Source organism: Electrona antarctica (assembly GCF_951216825.1).
Source record: "Electrona antarctica genome assembly, chromosome: 15".
NCBI classification, from domain to species: domain Eukaryota; kingdom Metazoa; phylum Chordata; class Actinopteri; order Myctophiformes; family Myctophidae; genus Electrona; species Electrona antarctica.
Window position 1 is genome coordinate 5,137,304 of NC_136796.1, and position 26,601 is coordinate 5,163,904.

Consider the following 26,601-nt stretch of genomic DNA (forward strand, 5'->3'; position numbering starts at 1 on the left):
TTTTTGATTCACTTTTGCAACTGTTTTGAAAGGAGATACTGTATAAATAAAGCTTTATTATTATTATTATTCTTATCATTCCAGATCTGGCAGTGCGGCGGCACCCTGGAGGTGCACCCGTGCTCCCACGTGGGCCACGTGTTCCCCAAGAAGGCTCCGTACTCTCGGAACAAGGCGCTGGCCAACAGCGTGCGGGCCGCCGAGGTCTGGATGGACCAGTACAAGGAGCTGTACTACCACCGCAACCCACACGCCCGCCTGGTGAGTCTCATTACTGCCACCGTAACCCACACGCCCGCCTGGTGAGTCTCATTACTTCCACCGCAACTCACGCCCGCCTGGTGAGTCTCATTACTGCCACCGCAACCCTCACGCCCGCCTGGTGAGTCTCATTACTGCCACCCCAACCCACACGCCCGCCTGGTGAGTCTCATTACTGCCACCGCAACCCTCACGCCCGCCTGGTGAGTCTCATTACTGCCACCGCAACCCTCACGCCCGCCTGGTGAGTCTCATTACTGCCACCGCAACCCACACGCCCGCCTGGTGAGTCTTATTACTGCCACCGCAACCCACACGCCCGCCTGGTGAGTCTCATTACTGCCACCGCAACCCTCACGCCCGCCTGGTGAGTCTCATTACTGCCACCGCAACCCACACGCCCGCCTGGTGAGTCTCATTACTGCCACCGCAACCCACACGCCCGCCTGGTGAGTCTCATTACTGCCACCCCAACCCACACGCCCGCCTGGTGAGTCTCATTACTGCCACCGCAACCCTCACGCCCGCCTGGTGAGTCTCATTACTGCCACCGCAACCCTCACGCCCGCCTGGTGAGTCTCATTACTGCCACCGCAACCCTCACGCCCGCCTGGTGAGTCTCATTACTGCCACCGCAACCCACACGCCCGCCTGGTGAGTCTCATTACTGCCACCGCAACCCACACGCCCGCCTGGTGAGTCTCATTACTGCCACCGCAACCCTCACGCCCGCCTGGTGAGTCTCATTACTGCCACCGCAACCCACACGCCCGCCTGGTGAGTCTCATTACTACCACCGCAACCCACACGCCCGCCTGGTGAGTCTCATTACTGCCACCGCAACCCACACGCCCGCCTGGTGAGTCTTATTACTGCCACCGCAACCCACACGCCCGCCTGGTGAGTCTTATTACTGCCACCGCAACCCACACGCCCGCCTAGTGAGTCTCATTACTGCCACCGCAACCCACACGCCCGCCTGGTGAGTCTCATTACTGCCACCACAACCCACACGCCCGCCTGGTGAGTCTTATTACTGCCACCGCAACCCACACGCCCGCCTGGTGAGTCTCATTACTGCCACCACAACCCACACGCCCGCCTGGTGAGTCTTATTACTGCCACCACAACCCTCACGCCCGCCTGGTGAGTCTCATTACTGCCACCGCAACCCACACGCCCGTCTGGTGAGTCTCTATCCCATTAAGGACAGGGGAGCCCGGGTCGACATGGGAACCTTGCGGCTCCCATCCGGCCGCTGTACCCCTGAGCCACTGCCACCCCTGTGTGCAGCTGTAGTTATGATCATCACGTAAGGTGTTCATTTATGGAAGAACACACAAAAACGTAGGCGGCGCCGAAATGCTGCCCTCACAGTATTCATTCACACAACGCACACGGCATGTCGAGCATGCATTCTCTAGGATACTGACTACAGCTCTAGGGAAGCTCAACACTTTATAGGAAACATGACGGAAGGCATTCTCTAGGATACTGACTACAGCTCTAGGGAAGCTCAACACTATAGGAAACATGACGGGAGGCATTCTCTAGGATACTGACTACAGCTCTAGGCAAGCTCAACACTATAGGAAACATGACGGGAGGCATTCTCTAGGATACTGACTACAGCTCTAGGGAAGCTCAACACTTTCACAACTACTGTATAGGAAACATATATTTTTAAGCTCTCTCTCTGGTTTATCATTGCATCTGAAGAACACCAAGTGGTGGTGTGCGGGACGCGTGTTTCCCTTTTTGGGATTAACGCGCGTCTTTTCGAACCCGCAAGGCCATCATCATTAATTCAAAGTCTGGTGAGTTGAGCGCACCAGTCCTTTTGCACTACAATAGGTATGGCGAGTGTTCCAACCACTGCGCTGCTATGCCGAATTACCTCTTTACTCAACCATATCATGTCTCCAGTGGCTGGATTACACTCTTTCACCACAAACCCCCACACACACACACACACACACACACACACACACACGTTGTCTTTCTTAACCCATTCTGGACGGTAACCCCTTTTGGTGTTAGCATTATGTTATGTTTTAGCTATTGAAAAATAGCAGATCTACAAGCTCGTAGCGCGCCACCGAGTGGCGCGCTACGAGCTTGTAGGTCTTGCTATTTTTTTAAAATCGAAGAAAGACTGACATAGAAACATAGCTTTTTCAGAAAACTGTCATTTTCAAACAGACATTTTTAGAATCTGATCTCAGGTCAAAATGGGTTAAAGCAACAATGCACACACACACACACACACACACACACACACACACACACACACACACACACACACACTGTGCCAGAGGACGTGTGGGCCACCAGACACCTGAGCGGCGGACGGACGGGTGCCCGGGCTGACGGGGAGTGTCAAAAGGTTGCAGTGTGTGATTACCTACCGCCTCACCTTAAGACCCCGTGCCAACGTGTGTGTGTGTGTGTGTGTGTGTGTGTGTGTGTGTGTGTGTGTGTGTGTGTGTGTGTGTGTGTGTGTGTGTGTGTGTGTGTGTGTGTGTGTGTGTGTGTGTGTGTGTGTGTGTGTGTGTGTGTGTGTGTGTGTGTGTGTGTGTGTGTGTGTGTGTGTGTGGTTACATCTATTATACATTTGAAAAGGTGTGCCCAAAACGTGTGCCCACACCAGGAAAATAAAGTCACCAGCTACTACGTCACTGACACGCTGCAACACGCTGCAACACACACTGCAACAACACACTAACACGACACAGCCTTACCCTCCGCGTCGATCCACGGCTATCTCCTCATGTCGCGCCGCACGGCCACATTTAACAACACCCGCGTAAAAACTGTCATTGCACTGCCACTAGAGCCGCCTCCCGTCCACACTCACAAACAACATCAATATCAATAATAAACACAAACACGCCACAAGCACCGACACCCCCGCCTAATTTGTTGCCACGTCTATGAAAACAAGCCCAGAAAATATGCCATTCAACACGCTACTTACAACTCGCTTACAATTCGCGGACCTGGCAACACTGCATCCTGTTTTCCCATTGGCTACGGTTGCTTACAACACGCATTTGCACTGCATCTTGGGAGCAACACAGCTTAATGTAGGGGTCACCGATTGCTGTGCTACATCCCCCTCATGTTCTCACCACCCCGTTCGGCTGCACCACACACACTAACCTACACAATTCTCCACATGCAACACAGGGCCCTTATTGGCTAGCCCCCTCACATGGCGATCCCCACGCAGCCAACCACAGGGCAGCCAGCCACACACACACACACACACACACACACACACACTCATTCTAACTTGCATGGACAGCGCCGCGATTACATACACAGTTTACCATACGTCCTCTTTTGGGGGCCTGTCCGGCCAGTCCGGGTGGTTTTATAAATACCTTCAAATGTCCGGGGTTTTACACGTATCGCCTGTAGTGTATCGCTACGCTCACAGACCATTCACACCAATGTGTATTACAATGCACGTTCAATGGTTCGTCGTGGAAAAACACTGAGAGGTGGACTTTCAGCCCCAACCCCGGAATGTGTATTCTTCATAACTCTGCATGCGCTGCACGCTCACACCACTACCACTGGTCCCGACCGCAGATCAGAGAAAGGCTCGCTGGCTGCTCCGCTGTCTGCAGATAGACAGACAGCGGAGAACTATCTCATCATTGACATGCAGAAAAAGTAGCCTGCTGTTTTCTCAGCTTTCTGACTGACCAATGAGAAGCACATTGTATTGTCTGCAAAGGAACTATGTGTCTGTCACAAATACAAGTTCTGTCCTGCAAGCCCATGTCATGTCAACACAGACAAGGCAGCTGTGCGCGCGGTGAGTCCTGCAAATTATAATGACCCAATATTATTTTGTACAACCTAGCAAAGCATAAGATATGATGGTTTGGAGAATAGGCTGGTCTCTCTTTTTACAACAGATAAGCCATTGCATACAGGTTCTCAAACTTTTTAATTTCAAGGACCCCCATAACTCTGAGAGTCAAACCAAATGGACCCATAACAGTCCCATTTCATTCCATTTCCACAGTATCAGAGTTAACAGTTATAAAAGACTCCATTTGGTTACATTTTTACACTCTCAGAGTTACAGACCTGTAAGGGTCCATTTGGGTCCATGTGTTACACTCTCAGAGTTACAGACCTATAATGGGTCCATTTGGAACCCCCTCAAGGAACCATGAGGGTCCCTGGATCACACCTTTCAGAGCCACTGCTTTAAATAAATACATAACTAATATAGAGCATATTTGATGCATTTATTGTTAGGCTCTAGATTCTTTTGACATCTCCATTTAACACAACCGCCCACGCACGGCACATGCACGACGTGCACGACGTGCACGCGCATGTGCACATCCACATCCACATGCACGCGCGCATGTGTCCTCTTTTTGGTAATTCAGAATATGGTATGCCTACACAGTTAAAATAATGCAAACACGCAAATCGCACGAACGACTGCGTCGACACCTGGCGTGGAACAAACGGGACGAACCGAGGCGCATATATGGATAAGAACAACAACACTACACGCGCGCGCGCGCACGCGCTGCAACACAAAACAGCTGCATAAAACGCGTGTCACTGTGGACTTCTGTATCTGTGGACTTCTGTATCGCAACGCGGGGCAACGCAACTCTGGGATGAGCGGGCCGAAGGCCCGCGAAATTCTAGTACAGTACATACCTTTTTTGAGAATGAGGACAATCTTTCTAGGATGCACGAGGCCTTTTATTTAGAAACCCCCGAAATTCATCCCAAAGTAAGAAAATCTGATCTGCCGCGATCATTACTTTCACGTTCATCAGAAGCGTTAATATTGTAACTGCGAGGTCGTTCCAGGATATCCAAATGAGCAGATCACATGTCGCGGTCACGTTGCGGTTCGTGGCACGCCGTGAGCTCGTATTGAGCGCCTATTTTTGCACAGACCCGTCGTACAGTACAATAGTGCTCAACCCATTATCGTCTACTTGCCAACCCATAGAGCCCCATCGTGAACCCGGACATGTTGAGTACACCAAGGTTTTATGTTAGAAATGTTTAGTATGGGTCCCCCAGCATGTAGAAACTGCCGGATGCTAACTTGCATATGTTGAGCAATTTGTATATTTGGCATAATATGTGACCATATAAAAAAAACACATGTTGGGCTAAAAACGGCCATAGCCACTTACCCAAATGTGCTGACATCATTTTTAGCCCAAGGAGTGTTTTTTGTGGAATGGATTCAGCATCATGAAAACCCCCTAGTTTGACACGTCACCTGCTACTTTAATAAAGCATGATGAAATTTAGATTTTTTTGTTAATGGTATGGTCACATTATGCTAAGTTTGCACCCGGCAGTTTCTACATGCTGGGGACACATACTCAACATTTATAACATCAGTTTCTACATGCTGGGGACCCATACTCAACATTTATAACATCAGTTTCTACATGCTGGGGACCCATACTCAACATTTATAACATCAGTTTCTACATGCTGGGGACCCATACTCAACATTTATAACATCAGTTTCTACATGCTGGGGACCCATACTCAACATTTATAACATCAGTTTCTACATGCTAGGGACCCATACTCAACATCTATAACATCAGTTTCTACATGCTGGGGACCCATACTCAACATTTATAACATCAGTTTCTACATGCTGGGGACCCATACTCAACATTTATAACATCAGTTTCTACATGCTGGGGACCCATACTCAACATTTATAACATCAGTTTCTACATGCTGGGGACCCATACTCAACATTTATAACATCAGTTTCTACATGCTGGGGACCCATACTCAACATTTATAACATCAGTTTCTACATGCTGGGGACCCATACTCAACATTTATAACATCAGTTTCTACATGCTGGGGACCCATACTCAACATTTATAACATCAGTTTCTACATGCTGGGTACCCATACTCAACATTTATAACATCAGTTTCTACATGCTGGGGACCCATACTCAACATTTATAACATCAGTTTCTACATGCTGGGGACCCATACTCAACATTTATAACATCAGTTTCTACATGCTGGGGACCCATACTCAACATTTATAACATCAGTTTCTACATGCTGGGGACCCATACTCAACATTTATAACATCGGTTTCTACATGCTGGGGACCCATACTCGACATTTATAACATCGGTTTCTACATGCTGGGGACCCATACTCGACATTTATAACATCAGTTTCTACATGCTGGGGACCCATACTCGACATTTATAACATCAGTTTCTACATGCTGGGGACCCATACTCGACATTTATAACATCAGTTTCTACATGCTGGGGACCCATACTCGACATTTATAACATCAGTTTCTACATGCTGGGGACCCATACTCGACATTTATAACATCAGTTTCTACATGCTGGGGACCCATACTCAACATTTATAACATCAGTTTCTACATGCTGGGGACCCATACTCAACATTTATAACATCAGTTTCTACATGCTGGGGACCCATACTCAACATTTATAACATCAGTTTCTACATGCTGGGGACCCATACTCAACATTTATAACATCAGTTTCTACATGCTGGGGACCCATACTCAACATCATACTCAACATTTCTAACATAAAACTTTGGTGTACTGAACATGCCTGGGTTCACATTCTGGCAAGTGGACTATTAACTAATAAATACGTCATCCCCTGCCTGCGATTTTCTGTTTTCCTTACATTTGAAGGAGTCACCGAATATTTATCTCCACTATCCTCCAGTCCGACCGATGATAATCACGGTGCCTTTCTCTGTGCTTTAGTGTTCATTTGTCAAAGCAACGATCCGCTCAATAGTTAGGATTTGTGCTGGAAGAGGGACGACACAGACGCTGAGATAAAGGCCAACATTATTCATTCAAATATTTGCTTCTGTGGGTCCCTGGAACACAATATTTTGAGATGAGGGTCGGTGACCAAATACATAGTTTTGGGCGTCCTTGACATGAAAAGGTTTGAGCACCACTGATAGCAATATACAGTACGTTATTCATAAAACTCTTTTAGAAGAATCCGAAGACGTTATTTATTTATTTTATGTTTTGGTCTTTGCCTCGGGTCTGAATGGGTTAAGAAATGAAGGTGAGATTCAAGCTATGTTCTGATTAACTCATTCAGGCGGGAACCCCTTTTGGTGTTTTAAGGATTATGTTATACTTTAGCTATTGAAAAATAGCAGATCTACAAGCTCATAGCACAGCACTCGGTGCTATTTTTGAAAAATCATGAAAATGTGGCGCAAATCTTTTAATGCATATTCTTTCGGAGCAAACTTTTTAACTCAAATCTTTGCTTCTGGGAGGGGTCCCTGGAACAACATATTTTCAGATACGGGTCGGCAGCCAATTACATATATTTTTGGGCGTCCTTGACATGAAAATCTTTGAGAACCACTGACATCGAAACATGGGTTGTTCAGAAAACTGTCAGGATTTAGAAGACATTTTGTAGAATCGTCCTCAGGTCTAAATGTGTTAAAGGTTGGGAAAGAAATGTAGACGATGGAAGGTCAATGGCAGGTACTCAACAAACTGTGCGTGCGTGTGTGCGTGCGTGCATGCGTGCGTGCGTTGGGTTTAGTTTGTGTTTGCCGTGGCAGATTGGGTTTGCCCTGGCACGAACACCTTGGCACAGAGTCACAGACACCTCCTCTCAGGGAGACGAGTTGAGAGAGTGAGCGAGTGACACCTGATCCGTGTTTGGATGGCCTCTCTCTCTTAACTACACCACACTGAGACGCACACATGTGCACGCACGCACACACACACTGCGTCGCGATGCGACACATTGCGAGCTTGTATATCTGCTATTTTCAAAACATTTTCTACATTTGAAAACTCGAAACGGGACATTCTGCATCATGAGTACTTCAACTTTTCGTAATTTAAGTACATTTTGATACTTTTTGTACTTTTACTCAAGTGCATTTTGAATTCCTGACTTTTACTTGTAACATATTATTTGCAGCATTGGTACTTTTACCTAAGTAAAAAATGTGAGTACTTTATCCAGCACTGATGGACGCTCGGTGCCTCCCGGACGTTTTGGGAAATGGCAGAACATTACACGGACGCAGCAGGCTCCCTTTTTCTCAGTGTGCAAAACAGTCAAACCACAGGCTGTGAAAACACACAATCACACCTGCATAATAGATCGGCGTCCAATGAGAGGGTTTCTCTGTCCGTCCGGATGCCCTGCTGTCCTCCGGGGAGGTTTACTTTCTGATCACAAAGCCACTTCTTTCAGTATCCATGTCCCCAGTGTTAATTTCGTCGACAGAAACCGATGAAAACTAAACAAAATTGACCAAATAAAAACTATGCTGTGGTGACTATAACTGAGACTATATATTTTGACAATGTCGGCAACGGATAAAAACTTTACTAAAATGTTAGTAATTTTGCTCTGAAAGTGTGTGTGTGTGTGTGTGCGTGTGCGTGTGCGTGTGCACGTGCGTGTGCGCGCGCGCGCATTACACACACAATATAGTTTGTCCATTCATAGTCCTGCAGATGACGCACACACACACACAGCTGAGCAAATGCTCATACAAGCCTGGCTTTGCACGCTTAGTTACGCTTGTATGCTTAGGGGCGGCGGTGGCTTAGTGGCCGGATGGTAACCGCAAGGTTGCCAGTTCAAACCCGGGCTCCCCCAGAGTTAGTGTCGAAGTGTCCTTGAGCAAGACTCTGAACCCCTAATTGCTCCTGATGTGCTGGTTGGTGCCTTGCATGGTTTCCGCCGCCATCAGTGTATGAATGTGTGTGTGAATGGGTGAATGTAATGCACAATCTAAGTAAAGCGCCTTGGATAAAGGGAAGGCGCTATATAAATGCACCATTTAGTTCTTCAAAATGTTGTGATTGCTTGCTGTAGTGTTGCGGACAGAGCTGTAGATGGTGCTGTTGCACACAGATGGTGCAGGCATGCTGCTGTGTCAAAATGAAACGGTGAACAGCAGAGGCCCCCAAATGTGTCTCAAAAATAGCTGATCTACAAGTGCAGAACGTGGCACCGTGTGGCGTGTTGTGAGCATGCAGATCGGCTATTTTCGCAAAATGACACGGATGCTTTTACGGTTTGAATGGCTTAATCAGGTTTGTGAAATGGCGGTAGGGTAATAATGAACAAGATGGAACAATACCGTAAGCCGTAATCTATCATGATAATGTTTGTTTCCAGGAGGCGTACGGAGACGTGACGGAGCGCAGGAGGCTGAGGGAGCGTCTGGGCTGCAAGGACTTCCGCTGGTACCTGGAGAACATCTACCCTGACATCCACGTCCCACAGGACCGCCCGGGGATGTTTGGCATGGTGAGGGAGAACAGTTTACAATTTATAATGGCATGGTGAGGAGAACAGTTTACAATTTATAATGGCATGGTGAGGAGAACAGTTTACAATTTATAATGGCATGGTGAGGGAGAACAGTTTACAATTTATAATGGCATGGTGAGGGAGAACAGTTTACAATTTATAATGGCATGGTGAGGAGAACAGTTTACAATTTATAATGGCATGGTGAGGAGAACAGTTTACAATTTATAATTGCATGGTGAGGGAGAACAGTTTACAATCACAGTTTACAATTTATAATGGGATGGTGAGGGAGAACAGTTTACAATCACAGTTTATAATGGGATGGACAGTGTTGTCCCTGAACACGTTCAAAGAACGATCGTTCACGAACGTGTTCATATTTTGGGTGAACGTGAACTGAACGTACTGTATTTTTGCCTGATGAACGTCATTGTGAACGCGTTCATTTCTGGCGTCCTGCATGGCCAGTGGCCACATTTAGAGTAAAGCAGTGGTTCTCAAACTGACTCGCGTCAAGGACCCCTTGGCCTCGGACCCCTTGGCCTCGGACCCCTTGGCCTCGGACCCCTTGGCCTCGGACCCCTTGGCCTCGGACCCCTTGGCCTCGGACCCTGTATGAATCTTTTTGTGTAACAGATCTACAAGCTCAAAATAGGGCATGAAACGGCACGTTTTGAGCTTGTAGATCTGCTACTTTTTGCTATTTTTGAATCACATGATGTTTCCAACTGTCAGACGATATATATAACTTACGCCAGGGCTCCACCGGACGCGTTGCGTCTCCGCCGCGTGCGTCAAAAAACGCACCGGTTCAATTTTAATGCACGCGTCGCGTCTCCGTCAATGCAACGCGGGCAGTGGAGCCACCCTTCATTGATTAAAAAGGGAACATTCCCTGACGGTGACGGAGACGTGACGCTGACGCGCCCGGTGGAGCCCTGGTGTTAGAGATTGTGAACTTGTTGGTTGTTTACAGCTGAAGAATCGAGGCAAAGTGAACTACTGCTTCGACTACAACCCTCCAGACGAACTGGTGACCGGCCACAGGGTCATCCTGTACACCTGCCATGGCATGGGCCAGAACCAGGTACATCTGCCTTCAGACAATTCAATTGTATTAAAGTGTCAAATCACAACAAGTTGTTATTCAAATTCGAAAGCATCTCAGATTCAGATACCTTTATTTGCCATTTGTGTATACACACATAGGAATTTTCTTTGACATAACATGAGTGCATTCAATTCTTTTTTCACAAATACCAACAGACACCGTGCAGGGAAATAAATATAAAGTGCAGGGTTATACAGTAGTGCATAGTGCAGTATCTATATACTGTAGTAGCAGATCTGCAAAGAAATGTGTTGCTTCGCGCAGCGTTTAGAACTTGTGGATCTGCTATTTTTATGCTTTTGTGTGATGCTACAGTATGATCAAGTAGGGCGTTCATTTACAAAAAAATATATAATAAAAAATTGGAGATAAGCGGTTTCTGCCCTACAGCAACAATATACAACTACCGTATGTTTTGTTGTGAGCTTGTATGTAGGCGCGTGACCCTGCCGGTACGACTGGGTATAAGTGAAGCAGGGATTCTTTTCCTGTGCATTCCAGGAATGGCCTGTGCATTTTCACATCCTGCATTTTGGATTTCTATTTAATTGAGGCTCGCGCTGATGCCCTCTTCACCGGGAACGGGGCCTTGTTGTTGCTGCGCACTGCTGGGGTGTGTGTGTGGGAGTGCAGCACGCACGCACACACACACACACACACACACACACACACAGAGTGTACACTAGGGGAATACCACCAGCTCACTCAACAACAACACTCGTCACACTCACCTGCGTAACCCACACTACTACTACTAGTACTACAAACACCCACACACCATGCCTGTGTTACAGCATATCCCCGCGCACACACACACGCATGCACGCACGCACATTCGCACGACTCACGCGTGCGTGCGCGTGAGTGAAAAAAGAAGAAAAGTGATTGAAAAAAGAAAAACGGAACATATTTTCATATTGAGCCCTGGTTGTTTTGGCAGATTTGTCTTGTTTCCAGGCTCCATTTTAAAGTTAATGATAGAAGTAGGATGTTGCTTCTACTGGTTGAGTGAGGCCAATAGCAGTCTCTTCCGGTTCCACTTTCAGCAGATGGAAATTCCAAGATGGCGGATTTGAATTCACTGAAAAAGTGTCTTCAAAGCCTTCGGTTTCCCTCGGTCCATACTTTTTACTGTGTCTACTCTATGGCACTGTTTCCCAAGCAGTGGGTCGGGACCCATTTGTGGGACGCGGACACATTGTTATGGGTCTGCTTAGTTTTCGTCTCCTACATTTGGTTTTTAATTATTATTTCAAAACATTTTCAAAAAACACATTCCCAAAAAAGCGAAACTTTTCATGAATTAATAACAAAAATCCAAAGATTTGTTCATGTCATGAATAAATGTAATAAATAAAATTCCATAAATTAGAACAAATATTATACTTTATATACTATACTATATTTGTAGATCTGCTGTTTTCACTAGTTTGGGTCCCGAGGCGAATATCTAATTTCTGTTTTGGGTCACGGGCTGAAAAGTTTGGGAACACGTGTGTGTGTGTGGTATATACACACACACACGTTCCCTGACACGCAGGGTTTTACCTCCCGCAGTTCTTCGAGTACTCCTCGGACGGCGAGCTCCGCTACAACACACGGGAGCCAGCGGGGTGCATTGTGGGAGACAACATCTCCACCTACCTGACGGTGGCGCTGTGCAGGCGACCAGGGCAGCCCCTACCACAGGACCACAAGTTCATCCTCAGGAAGGTAAGACGCTGGTTCCCAATGGGAACCGGTTCAGGGGAGGACTGGGAGGGCCACCGTGAGGTCCAGGGGAGGACTGGGAGGGCCACCGTGAGGTCCAGGGGAGGTACGGCTTGAACATACCAGGTTTCCTTTCCTGCAATTACCCCCCCCCCCCCCCCCCCCACACGTTATTTACTATAGCCTACACCTGTCACCTGATACTGAGAGTTACGGTTTCCAAACGTGTCAGTCATGTTGATTTTGTCGACTAAAAGTGTTCGTCGTTGTTCGTTTCACTGACGAAAACGAAATAAAAATAAAATAAAAATCAAGCTATGATGACTAAAACTGAGACTACATAATTATATTGACAATTTCGTCAACAAATACAAAAATAGACTCAAATGTTATTGACTAGTGGGGAAGAGATCCAGTAGAATTAAAAGACACAAGTCGTTTCATGCTTGGCTGTGCTCCGAAAATAGCCAATCTACAAGCTCACATACAGACTCGTTCCTTATTTTTGGGGAATCAATGAATGACAGCAAACTGTAAATGTATACACTGAGATTGTATCTTTTTTTTCTGGAGCGTCCCATATTTGTCTTGGAAATATGGGACGCACAGCCACGTTGAATTTAAAGTAGTGGGCAAGTGACAACCCTGTACTCACTATTCAGAGCAGGTGCTCTGCAGGTTCTTAGAGTAAACGTTACGCCTGCCAAACTCATCTCTCAAACTAGACAACCAACAACTTCAGTTGATGAGCACACATGCTGTCTAAATATGCAGTGAATCACACCTGCTGTCTAAATATGCAGTGAATCACACATGCTGTCTAAATATGCAGTGAATCACACATGCTGTCTAAATATGCAGTGAATCACACCTGCTGTCTAAATATGCAGTGAATCACACATGCTGTCTAAATATGCAGTGAATCACACCTGCTGTCTAAATATGCAGTGAATCACACATGCTGTCTAAATATGCAGTGAATCACACATGCTGTCTAAATATGCAGTGAATCACACATGCTGTCTAAATATGCAGTGAATCACACATGCTGTCTAAATATGCAGTGAATCACACATGCTAACTAAATATGCAGTATATGCATTGAATCACACATGCTGTCTAAATATGCAGTGAATCACACATGCTGTCTAAATATGCAGTGAATCACACATGCTAACTAAATATGCAGTGAATCACACATGCTGTGTACATATGCAGTGAATCACACCTGCTGTCTAAATATGCAGTGAATCACACATGCTGTCTAAATATGCAGTGAATCACACATGCTGTCTAAATATGCAGTGAATCACACATGCTGTCTAAATATGCAGTGAATCACACCTGCTGTCTAAATATGCAGTGAATCACACATGCTGTCTAAATATGCAGTGAATCACACCTGCTGTCTAAATATGCAGTGAATCACACATGCTGTCTAAATATGCAGTGAATCACACATGCTGTCTAAATATGCAGTGAATCACACATGCTAACTAAATATGCAGTGAATCACACATGCTGTGTACATATGCAGTGAATCACACCTGCTGTCTAAATATGCAGTGAATCACACATGCTGTCTAAATATGCAGTGAATCACACATGCTGTCTAAATATGCAGTGAATCACACATGCTGTCTAAATATGCAGTGAATCACACCTGCTGTCTAAATATGCAGTGAATCACACATGCTGTCTAAATATGCAGTGAATCACACCTGCTGTCTAAATATGCAGTGAATCACACATGCTGTCTAAATATGCAGTGAATCACACATGCTGTCTAAATATGCAGTGAATCACACATGCTGTCTAAATATGCAGTGAATCACACATGCTGTCTAAATATGCAGTGAATCACACATGCTAACTAAATATGCAGTGAATCACACATGCTGTGTACATATGCAGTGAATCACACCTGCTGTCTAAATATGCAGTGAATCACACATGCTGTCTAAATATGCAGTGAATCACACATGCTGTCTAAATATGCAGTGAATCACACATGCTGTCTAAATATGCAGTATAATTGGTAGAAAAGGATGTGCCTGTATTGACATACCCAAAATATGGACGGCAGGTGTTTTTTTTAACCCGTTTAATCTGAAAAAGCATGCATCGCTCGCTTGGCTCCTCCTGTCCACATGTCGAAGTGTCCTTGGGCAAGACACTGAACCCTACATTGCCTCCAATGAGTCGGTCGGTGTAAACTTGCCACCATTGGTGTGTGAATGTGGGAAGTGAGGACGCTGGCGTCGACTGCTTCACCTCCTGCTTCACCTCCCAATGTATGAATGAACCATTGTAAAGCGCTTTGAGCACTTGGAAAAGCGCTATAAAAATGCAATTAATTATTATTATTATAAAAAATAGCAGATATAGAAGGCTCATAGAGCGTCACTTTGTGCCTCGCTATGGGCTTGTAGATCTGCTATTTTTATTTTTTTGTGCAAAACTGAATATTTTTTTATTTTATTTTTTTTACTCAAATATTTGCCTCTGGGAGAATCTGCAACTAAATATTTTGAGATGGGGCTTGGTGGCCTGTTTTGATGGAAAGCGTGGGATATGCACCGGAATACCAGACGAGTCACCCCTTTACCAACTCGCCCCGGGGGTACATCCGGTGGAACTGCTCGGCCTGGTATTCCTAAAGTAACCCAAGTAAATTACGGTTAAACCCCGCTTCATCTCTCTCTCTCTCACGCACCTAAGGGGCCCTTGGCCTGAAACACCTTGAGGACACCTGGACTTCAAGGTTTAGTCCGATAATTAAATCAATTCGAATAATCACTGAGAAAATAACCCATATAACTTATTGGGAAAATGTACTGGAAAACTTCAGTTTGCTGCTCAGCCTCGTGCTTTCGATTAGTCCATGTTTGATGAAAGGTCACTTCTTGAGAGAGCGTTTCTCTCTATTAAAAACCATTAGGTTCACACGTGGTGATCAAAAGGCTAGAGGCAGCTGTGATGCTATTCATCTTAACCCATTTAGGCCTGATCTCGAAATTTTAAAAAAATCTTCTAAATCCTCCAGTTTTCTGAAATAAATATTTTCACGGTTTTTCAAAAATAGCAGACCTACAAGCTCGTAGCGCACCACTCGGTGGCGCGCTATGAGCTTGTACATCTGCTATTTTTCAATAGCTAAATTATAACATAATGTTTAAAACACCAAAAGGGTTCCCGCCCAAAATGGGTTAACATTTCACGAACCTAGAATCACCCTTTTATGTGCGTGAAGGGCAGTGGAGATCACACGTGACCTTTTGTGAGTATTCGGTTTGATGAATGACCAACGCAACCCATTGGCAAGAGCCAGAGTTATACAGTATTACTGTGTAGTATAATTTAATTTAAGTCATAATCTTTTGAATAAAATTCCATTTAGTTTCAGTCTAGTTTCAGTAGAGTAAATCTACAGTTGATTTTGTAGACAAAATGTAATTTAGTGGGCCTTGATGGTGTCTTAATGCCTTCTTTTACACTTGGTTGCATGCTGAAAATATCTACAAGCTCTGCGACCTGTTGTGAGCAAATGCGCTATATAAATGCACCATTTACCATTTACTAGATCTGCTATTTTGAGAGCGCATCACCCGAGCGCAACCAAACATACTGTTGGTGTGTAAAATGACTTGTCTTTCCAGTCCTACTGGATCTCTTCTCCACTAGAGATAGTCGAGGTAGTCGCCGAAAATCTTTCGGCCATAGTTTTTACTAGTCAAGGAGATTAACAAACCCATCTCCCTCCAGGACGGCAGCTTGTACCACGTGATGAGCGGCCAGTGTGTGCAGGCCGTGGAGGAGACGGACAACGGCAGCCCGGCCCCGGCGCTGCGGCCCTGCCTGCCGGACTCCCCGCACCAGAAGTGGTTCTTCGAGGAGAGGGGGTCGTAGCGGACCGGACCAGAGGGGAGAAGAAAGAAGGGTTCGGTTCACAGATGTGTAATGGGGGTGGGAGGGGGTCCACCGTAGAGTCCACCGTAGAGTTCTCTACTGGCCTGAAAATTAAGGCCTGGCCCTAACTGGGCCCTAAGTTGTCCGGCCCCGAAGCTTGGCCCGACCTGACTAATTAGCATAGATTTTAGGCCCGACCTGGCCCTAAAAAGTTGGGTAGGGTCGGGTTCTGGCAGAATTTGAGAACTCTATCACAGAGTAAAAGTGAAACCAGTCAGCACCATCTTCATAATAGATAAATACACAGACAGAATAGAACTATTTTATTATAAAAAACAAAACAATATATATATACATATATATTTTTTCATGGAGCCCAAGGTCTGGCCCGGCCCTACTGATTAGCATATATTTTAGGCCCGGTCCGGCCCGAAAACGTCGGGTCAGGTTCTGGCAGAATTTGAGAACTATAGTCCACCGTCCATCTGAGAGAGGTGGTCCCTGGTGGTTCTCGAAGTCCCGAACCGACCGGACCTTGAGAACCTGTGCTGTAGTATGATCCAAGAATGCTGATATCTGCGGATGCTGTTGAGTTGAACTAAAAAAAAAGGAAAACGTTGCTGTCTGGGTAGAAACCTCGTATCGCCGTATTCAAACTCTTTTTTCAAGTCTTTTTTTTGTAAATGAACGTGTAAAAGCATCAAAAGCAGCAGATCTACAAGCTCTCTAGACAGCCCTGGCGCCAGAGGGGGGTCAAAATGAGTCATTGACCCCTTAAAAGGACCACCTTGAACACCTTTTTTTTCAAAAGGCGTACCGCTGGCAACAGACAGACAGACAGGCGCAGAGCGCCCGTAGGTATGCAAATGTATGGCTGCCCCCAGGCCCTCTACTTGTGCAAATGACCCCTACACCGTTGTCTCCACCCGCCTGGGCCGGTCTGTAGATCTGCTACTTTTGAATTTGAATCCGGAAAAGTCACAGCTTTTCGACAGAGACGATGCCCTTGTTTTCAAAACGAGAAGACACGTGTACGCCTGTTTTTGCGGCATTAACGTTTGCACACTCTCTCTTTTTTTGTGCCTGCTGGAGTTCATTGAGAAACGTGCAAATTCATGAAGGAAGACTTTCTGGGATTATTATTTTTGTTCTTCCTTTCATTGCACGATAATGCTGGTGGTGCAAACCTCTGGGAGACTGGAGCCGACTGGAATATTATGGACCATATGTGCAGTATATATATTTTGTATTATTCAACGTTTCTTTTAATCGCACATGCTGGTAGTTTTATCTTGTTTATATTTCCCGTCACGGGCTAAATTAATGTCCTTTCCACTTGTAGTCTCGGGTGGCCAGACTGTTGCCTCACACACATTTCAAATCATGCAGTTGGGTCACGGAAACTCTTTTAATGATTTAAGTGAAGAATTATTGTGAAGCGTCCTCCCCACTCCCGTTTCGTCTTTACAGTCGCGCACATTTATCCTAATATAAATTAAAATCATCAAAGCAAAAAAACAAATAAATAATAGATATTTTCAAATGTTTTCGTGAACGGAAATGACAGCTTCATCTCTCGTAGGTGTAGTTCCAGACTATATAGAATTCAAACACTGTGGAATTGTTGTCTGGCTTTGTGAGACTAGTCCTCTTGTAATACCTTTTTGGGTGAGAGTTAAACTCACACACACACACACACACACACACACACACACACACACACACACACACACACACACACACGCCCGGAAGCGTGTGGCAGCAGCTGTTGACTGCATGATGGCACTAGTATGGAGTGACTCTGTGTCTCTCACTGCATCACACCAGTCACTGTGTACAGTTCCACTCTTACCCTGTAGAGGGAGCCAGTACTCCTTTTCTTTTCCCCCCCTCCCTCTCCTGCAGTCTGCTGTGTGCTTGTCTGCTGAAAAGTGGAACCAACACTCCTTGGGATGTTGTGATGCGATGTCACCGTTTCCAGTTTATTTTGTTCCACAGCCATATTGTAGACTTTCTTGTAAGTCAACTTTTTTTTCTTTTTCGAAGGACCCCGCCCCCCAGTTTGACATGTTTTAGGCCCACGGACCACCCCCCTCCATTTGATTGAGAAGGACCCCACCCCCCAGTTTGACATGTTTTAGGCCCACGGACCCCCCCCTCCATTTGATTGAGAAGGACCCCGCCCCCCAGTTTGACATGTTTTAGGCCCACGGACCCCCCCCCTCCATTTGATTGAGAAGGACCCCGCCCCCCAGTTTGACATGTTTTAGGCCCACGGACCCCCCCCCTCCATTTGATTGAGAAGGACCCCGCCCCCCAGTTTGACATGTTTTAGGCCCACAGACCCCCCCCCCCTCCATTTGATTGGTTGTATTCTCTATGCCAGGGGTTCTCAACCTGTGGGTCGCGACCCGTCGAGGCGGTTGCCAAATTATTTTGGGGGGTCCCCAGATTATTTAAATAATAAAAGTAATAATAATTAAATAAGTAAATGGACAGCAACACATGGCCAAAGCATTTCCCGGGCGTCCCCAGCGAAAAACGTTGAGAACCCGTGCTCTTTGCAACCAGAATCTACACAGTAAAACTGTCGAGCATTTTACACAAATTCCCATTGTTCCACACGCTGATGATGTTTGTTCTCCATTGTTCCACACGCTGATGATGTTTGTTCTCCATTGTTCCACACGCTGATGATGTTTGTTCTCCATTGTTCTCCATTGTTCCACACGCTGATGATGTTTGTTCTCCATTGTTCCACACGCTGATGATGTTTGTTCTCCATTGTTCCACACGCTGATGATGTTTGTTCTCCATTGTTCCACACGCTGATGATGTTTGTTCTCCATTGTTCCACACGCTGATGATGTTTGTTCTCCATTGTTCCACACGCTGATGATGTTTGTTCTCCATTGTTCCACACGCTGATGATGTTTGTTCTCCATTGTTCCACACGCTGATGATGTTTGTTCTCCATTGTTCCACACGCTGATGATGTTTGTTCTCCATTGTTCCACACGCTGATGATGTTTGTTCTCCATTGTTCCACACGCTGATGATGTTTGTTCTCCATTGTTCCACACGCTGATGATGTTTGTTCTCCATTGTTCCACACGCTGATGATGTTTGTTCTCCATTGTTCTCCATTGTTCCACACGCTGATGATGTTTGTTCTCCATTGTTCTCCATTGTTCCACACGCTGATGATGTTTGTTCTCCATTGTTCTCCATTGTTCCACACGCTGATGATGTTTGTTCTCCATTGTTCTCCATTGTTCCACACGCTGATGATGTTTGTTCTCCATTGTTCCACACGCTGATGATGTTTGTTCTCCATTGTTCCACACGCTGATGATGTTTGTTCTCCATTGTTCTCCATTGTTCCACACGCTGATAATGTTTGTTCTCCATTGTTCTCCATTGTTCCACACGCTGATAATGTTTGTTCTCCATTGTTCTCCATTGTTCCACACGCTGATGATGTTTGTTCTCCATTGTTCCACACGCTGATGATGTTTGTTCTCGGGGTCAACGTTGATCTTGATGCAGGACATTTTCACGTCCCTTTGCTTATTGTCGGCAGCATTCACCAGGGGGACGCACACGCAGATTAGACACACCAACGGACGGACCGACATGCGGAAACAACGGTCGGACATGCGGTCGGACATGCGCAGCTCCGTGCTTGCGGTTAGGGTTAGGTTAGGGTTTGAAGCATAGATATTAAAAAAATCACACCCGTGTGAACTGAGTGGTGTAATGTCTTATATAGCCTGATCAGCTGTGGTCTGACATAATGTCTGACGTAATGAAATCACACCCGGGTGAACTGGGTGACCGTAGCAACCATGCTCATTTTTTGGTACGAACAGACAGACAGACACGTAAACTAACAAAGCCAGTCGTAGGAGTGGTTTACACCACTCAAAAATAGATGCCTCATTGGCCGCTGCAGTTCGTTGGAGCGACGTGTGTTGAAGGAGGGGCGGAATAATTTACACTGGGGGAGGAAGTACACCAGAAGAGTGGAAGGCACGTTACGTCACGCTGCCACTCAAGTGACTACTGGCCAATCACAGCGCATCTTTTCCGGGACTTATCAGACCAGAACATGCGCTCTGTGACGCACGCTCATGCTTCCGCGGTGCTTCGCAAGGAATCTCAGGAAAATGTTGCCCCCACATATTGGTTGTTCAGTTTGACCCACCAGTTTTGGAGATATGGCTTATAGAGTAATGTCTTGCAGAGAAACAGCGAGTTGAGAAAACAGGCTTGAAAGGTTCACTTCTGTGGTCTCTAACATTACACCTAGCTACATGTTTAAGCATTTATTTCATATTTACATGTCGATTTCAGCTCTGACACTTATTTCAGACATGCTCTAGTATGTGAAGAGTCTGTCTGTGCTATTAACTAAAAAAAAAGTTTTTCTCCTCTGGTGAAAAGCTGGAATGTGCGCGATGGCAGTCTCTCAGTCAAATCTGGTCACATATGTCTATGGTTTGAGGTATAGGTTGTCGGCACATTCACAAGGATCTCATCAAAGATCTTGTAGAGCCTTATTGGCACACCTCTTCATCGTACACCCACATTCACAAGGATCTCATCAAAGATCTTGTAGAGCCCTGGCACACCTCTTCATCGTACACCCACATTCACAAGGATCTCATCAAAGATCTTGTAGAGCCCTGGCACACCTCTTCATCGTACACCCACATTCACAAGGATCTCATCAAAGATCTTGTAGAGCCCTGGCACACCTCTTCATCGTACACCCACATTCACAAGGATCTCATCAAAGATCTTGTAGAGCCTTATTGGCACACCTCTTCATCGTACACTCACATTCACAAGGATCCCATCAAAGATCTTGTAGAGCCTTATTGGCACACCTCTTCATCGTACACCCACATTCACAAGGATCTCATCAAAGATCTTGTAGAGCCTTATTGGCACACCTCTTCATCGTACACCCACATTCCCTGTGTGACAGACGGGCTCCACAGAACCAATGTAGGAGTCGGGTCTGAGCAGAATTTATATAGCTATCCTGACTTGGAAGTGTATACTCGCATTCCTTTTCAGTGGATTTGACAGTACTGCTCTGTGCAAATACAGCATACGGGAAATAATTAATTGTAAGAGTCCCAAATAACACATTGTAAAAAAAATACATAGTAGTGTGTTACAATAATAAGATAAATGCTTTATAAATAGTTATTATTATCATTAATCTGATCTCTACAAATCAACATACTTTTCAGTCACATCATATTTTTAACCACGTGTAATTGATTATTATGAGTAAAAGGGCATCAAAGTTCATGCTTGAGATATTACCTGGGTAATAATAATGTCTTTCTTTGAACGATACGTGGAACTCTTTGAATGTTGAACCATGAGACCTTATTATTTTGGAAATCTGATGCAGGAAATCTATTACAGTATCTCGCTCTTTACAAACTGTAACACGCTATGTTCTAACCGTTTGAACCTCATCATGCTGTATCAACGCATCCGTCTTGGAGCTGTTCAAGGTGCCTTACCTGCCGCAAGCACATAGAGACACGAATATGTACTTGGACCAATGGACCAAGCACATAGAGACACGAATATGTACTTGGACCAATGGACCAAGCACATAGAGACACGAATATGTACTTGGACCAATGGACCAAACACATAGAGACACGAATATGTACTTGGGCCAATGGACCAAGCACATAGAGACACGAATATGTACTTGGACCAATGGACCAAGCACATAGAGACACGAATATGTACTTGGACCAAGCATATAGAGACCCAAATATGTACTTGGACCAATGCTCATTAGATGGATAGAATATGTACTTGGACCAAGCACATAGAGACCCAAATATGTACTTGGACCAATGCTCATTAGATGGATAGAATATGTACTTGGACCAATGCTCATTAGATGGATAGAATATGTACTTGGACCAATGCTCATTAGATGGATAGAATATGTACTTGGACCAATGCTCATTAGATGGATAGAATATGTACTTGGATCAATGCTCATTAGATGGATAGAGACAGATCTTGAATCCACCACAGCAGCAGTCGAGATAAGACGACAAAAAGATGTGTGATTACAAGCTCGGAACGCAATTCTTTGGCTATTTTTTGCATTACAAACTACAAAGCACATATTTATCAGTGGCTGGATCTGGCTTCGACTCAAATCACAGTGATGGACCCGTAAGGGTCCAACTGGTTCCACTCTCACAGTTATGGTGGTTCTTGAAATTAAACCGTTTGAGAACCGCGGGTATTGTAATTGTATAGAAGATGTGAAGTCCACATAAACCAGCTCAGACTAGTCTCGCGTTGCCAGACTGTTGCCTCTCGCAATGTTCAAATGCTTCCGTACATATACAGTCTGGAGCAACGGAAGCTCTGATCATGAGTCAAATATAAAGCGGAAGTGGAGCCTCCTCATCCATGCACTTCCGTTTCGTCTTTTTCAGTCCCGTTAATTTATTCTAATATAAATAGAAATCATCTACGCATCTATAGCTTGCGGCTTAGCAGAAATGGAAATCTCTCTAAAGATATTTTGGGATCCCAACTCTACCAGGGAGGACACGACTTTGTCCTGCTCTTCGTCGGAAAATAACTAACTCGCATATTAATCACCGCTCCGCAGTTACCCTGTGTCTCCCAAACTAAAGCTGTATTGGGACCGAAAGGGGGGGGGGGGGGGTGTGTGTGGATGGGGGGGCAGGACAGCTGTTGACATGCCCAGAGCGCTATGACACCAGATGGGATCCTGATTGATGCCTCGCTCCCTGCCCACCTCCCAATACTTTGTCATCAACTCCCCGCCCCCCCCCCCCCCCCCCACCATTACCCCCGACGGCTGTGTCATTGAGAGAGAGGGAGAGGTGTGAGTTAGTTTTTGACAGTGACAACTTTCTTTGCCCACGCCCCCCCCCCCCCCCCCCCCCCCCCCATCTCTCTCTCTCCCCCCGTTATTAATGATAACATGAAATGTTTTGTTTACATTTATTTTTGTAATTCTTTTGTAAAATAATAAGGACTTCAATTAAAACACTGTGCGATGCATGGTGGTAGACCATCCGTCGCGTCCTCCTGTCACACGTTGTAGGGGAGCGTCGACAGCAAAGCTCATCGTCTTTCGATCGTCGGGATAATGGCGGGCTTGTTGTTGAAAAAGACATGGAACCATAGTCTATGTTTAGCACCATAGTAGACATCTGTCGGTGTCTGCACTCGGGTGCATTCAGCAACTTTCCCTTTCACACCTTCCAACTAGGCTATATTTGACACGGCTTAACCCATTTTGACCTGAGATCAGATTCTAAAAACGTCTTCTACATTTTAACAGTTTTCTGAAACAGCTATGTTTCTATGTCAGTCGTTCTTTGATTTTTCAAAAATAGCAGACCTACAAGCTCGTAGCGCGCCACTCGGTGGCGCGCTATGAGCTTGTAGATCTGCTATTTTTCAATAGCTAAAGCATAACGTAATGCTAACACCAAAAGGGGTTAAAGGAGAAGTATGTATGGGTATGGGTTAAAGGAGAAGTCCAGATTATATTAAGCATTTTCGTACGATAATCTGTTAATACATCCGATAATGAGATTGAGTGGTATGTACGGCCAAATGACATGCATGTGCAAAGCAGCTCAGAGCAATGAGAGCATGCATGCACGCTGGGCCTTACGCTAGTAGTTTGCCTTTTTACGGAAGCTTAATGCTGAATTCTCCTTTAGGCGGCTGAGCGTTATATCTCTATCACTCTGAGGAATAATATAGTGGTGGATGAATCGGGGGGCCTTCAGGGTTTGTGAGGCATTTATTCCCATGGATAAGGCGGCAGGCCTTTATACTGTAATGTGTGCAGACTTTATGAGCAGCGCACGATTACCCCCCCCCACCCCCTAACCCTACCCCCACCCATCGACTGATCTAATATACGGCAACCTTCCCCGTGTTTCTTCACTAGTCCAATCCAGAAGAACACAGTTTGCCGGCCACTGCTACAGAGCTGACAATGAGGTTATATCCCCCCCCAAAAAAATGAAACAAAAACAAAACAACAAAGAAAACATGGACTTTTTGGAATGCAGCAAAACTGCAATAGTAGCAGCATTATACAATCACTTTTATGCTAAGCGTAATTTACATTATTTTTTATTTTGTGAATTGGCTGGATTGCTGGTCCAAAACTGTCACTTTTCAGGATTCAAATAAAGAAAATGGCAAAAGCAGCAAAACATGCAAGCAAAAAAAAAAAAGGTTTAAATACAGAGATAATAGGTCTCTGCCCGACAGCGACGATATACGTCAGACACTAGGGAAGCAAAGAGTTTTCTCTCTCTCTGTCTCTCTCTCTGTCTCTGTCTCTCTCTCTCTCTCTCTCTCTGTCGCTCTCTCTGTCTCTCTGTCTCTCTCTCTCTCGCTCTCTCTGTCTCTCTCTCTCTCTCTCTCTCTCTCTGTCTCTGTCTCTCTCTCTCTCTCTGTCTGTCTCTCTGTCTCTCTCTGTCTCTCGCTCTATCTCTCTTTCTGTCTCCCCCATTATTTCCATCCATTTGCATCTTTACAATAAAAAGACACGTTCCTGCGGTCCCCCCAGTGTGTGGTATAAATGATCCACGCGCCTCTTTATTAACCCATTTTGGGCGGGAACCCCTTTTGGTGTTTTAACTAAGCATTATTTAGCTATTGTAAAAATAGCAGATCTACAAGCTCATAGCGCGCCACCGAGTGGCGCGCTACGAGCTTGTAGGTCTGCTATTTTTAAAAAATCGTAAAAATGTGGCGCAAAATTGGAATATATATTTTTTTCAACGTTTTTAACTCAAATCTTTGCTCCTGGGGAGGTCCCTGAAAAAACATATTTTCAGATGGGGGTCGGCGACCAAATACAGAACATTTTTGGGGTCCTTGACATGAAAACGTTGAGAACCACTGACATAGAAACATGTTTTTTTCTGAAAACTGTCATGATTTAGAAGACATTTGTAGAATCGAACTTCGGTCAAAATGGGTTAAAGAGCCTTATTTATCGTCCCCCGTGGCCTCCAGGCATGTCCTTCATAGTAAAGCACCTTTTATGGCATTATATTGTATGCTAATTTGATATGGTACACCGGAGGGGGGGGGGCTGCAATAAAAAGAAAAAAAATTGCCCGTTGGGGATCATATCTCTCTGACAGGTCATATAAGTGGGGTGGGGGATATGTCATAAAATGCGGCGATGTTCCAGGGATGCGGACCCCGCGTGCATGACTCGCTGCCGGAGCACCTCAAACCGTCGTTATTTAATTTTTGTTTTGTTTTGTGTTTCGTCTCGCTGCTGAGCGGGACGCGAATTATGGGCCATTATTGCAACGCTGTTTAAAACGGTGGTTCTCAAAGTGAGAGGGTCCGTGCCGGGAACCCCGAGGAGGGGTCCTTAGGGGGGGTTCAATAGCCAAAACAAATCGGTTTAACTAGTTTAACGTTGGCTATTTTCAAAAGATCTTTTGAAAGACTTTTTTTTTTAAACAGTCCGTCAACACTTTTCTTTTCTTCCAGATGTGACCAAATAGAGTCCCTGACACGAAGGAAACATTTGAGAACCTCTGATTTAAAACGCTGAGGACAGTTTACAAACCCCAGAAGTAACATATCAATGTATTGAGGCGCTGTTAAGAACATGTCTTTACACACATAATATTATGCTGGACTTCCACTCTGCAGTGAGGGTGGTTTACATTGCTGTCAAATATTCTTGTCTTGTCCTTTGGCCTTAAACTGCCATCAGCGAATTAAAGGACTCAAAGATTGTTTTATTTTGTACTTGCTGGCTCCATTGAATGGACCACATTTGATATCAAAGAAAATGTTTCCCCGTTATTTCAAAGTAAAAAGCTAAGTAATGGCTTATTTTGTCTTGTCTTTATTTGCCATTAACATATCCTGTGTGTCTGTGTCTGTCTGTCTGTCTGAGTCTGTCTGTCCGCACGCACGAACAATCATTGCCATATTGCTTGAGTCTCACGAGCCTCCAACACATTTCAAATGCTTCAGTCATACAGTCTGGAGCAACGGAAGCTGAAAACGATCAGACGATAATGCGGATGTGACACCTCCCCTCCCACTTCCGTTTCGTCTTTACAGTCACGCAAATGTTTCCTCCTGTAATTTCAAATTGATAAAAGCCTATATAGCTTGCTGCTTATCAGAAATGGACATTCTAAAATATAAAGTAAACATT

General features: G+C 45.2%; 1 protein-coding gene across 2 annotated transcripts in view; it reads left to right on the forward strand.

Annotated features, from left to right (window-relative positions):
• galnt12 (UDP-N-acetyl-alpha-D-galactosamine:polypeptide N-acetylgalactosaminyltransferase 12) overlaps nucleotides 1–26,268 on the forward strand; it is a 56,624-nt gene extending 30,356 nt beyond the window's left edge. The window contains exons 7-11 of one of the 2 annotated variants that reach the window (XM_079523416.1): nucleotides 85–261; nucleotides 9,482–9,613; nucleotides 10,596–10,706; nucleotides 12,288–12,443; nucleotides 25,920–26,268. In XM_079523416.1, the coding sequence (XP_079379542.1) occupies nucleotides 85–261; nucleotides 9,482–9,613; nucleotides 10,596–10,706; nucleotides 12,288–12,443; nucleotides 25,920–25,925 (582 nt within the window). In that variant the 3' untranslated portion in view covers nucleotides 25,926–26,268. Of the gene's footprint in view, nucleotides 1–84; nucleotides 262–9,481; nucleotides 9,614–10,595; nucleotides 10,707–12,287; nucleotides 12,444–16,205; nucleotides 18,458–25,919 lie in introns of those variants that run through there. The other variant, XM_079523415.1, reaches the window with a different exon arrangement.
• Nucleotides 26,269–26,601: the final 333 nt, after the last annotated feature.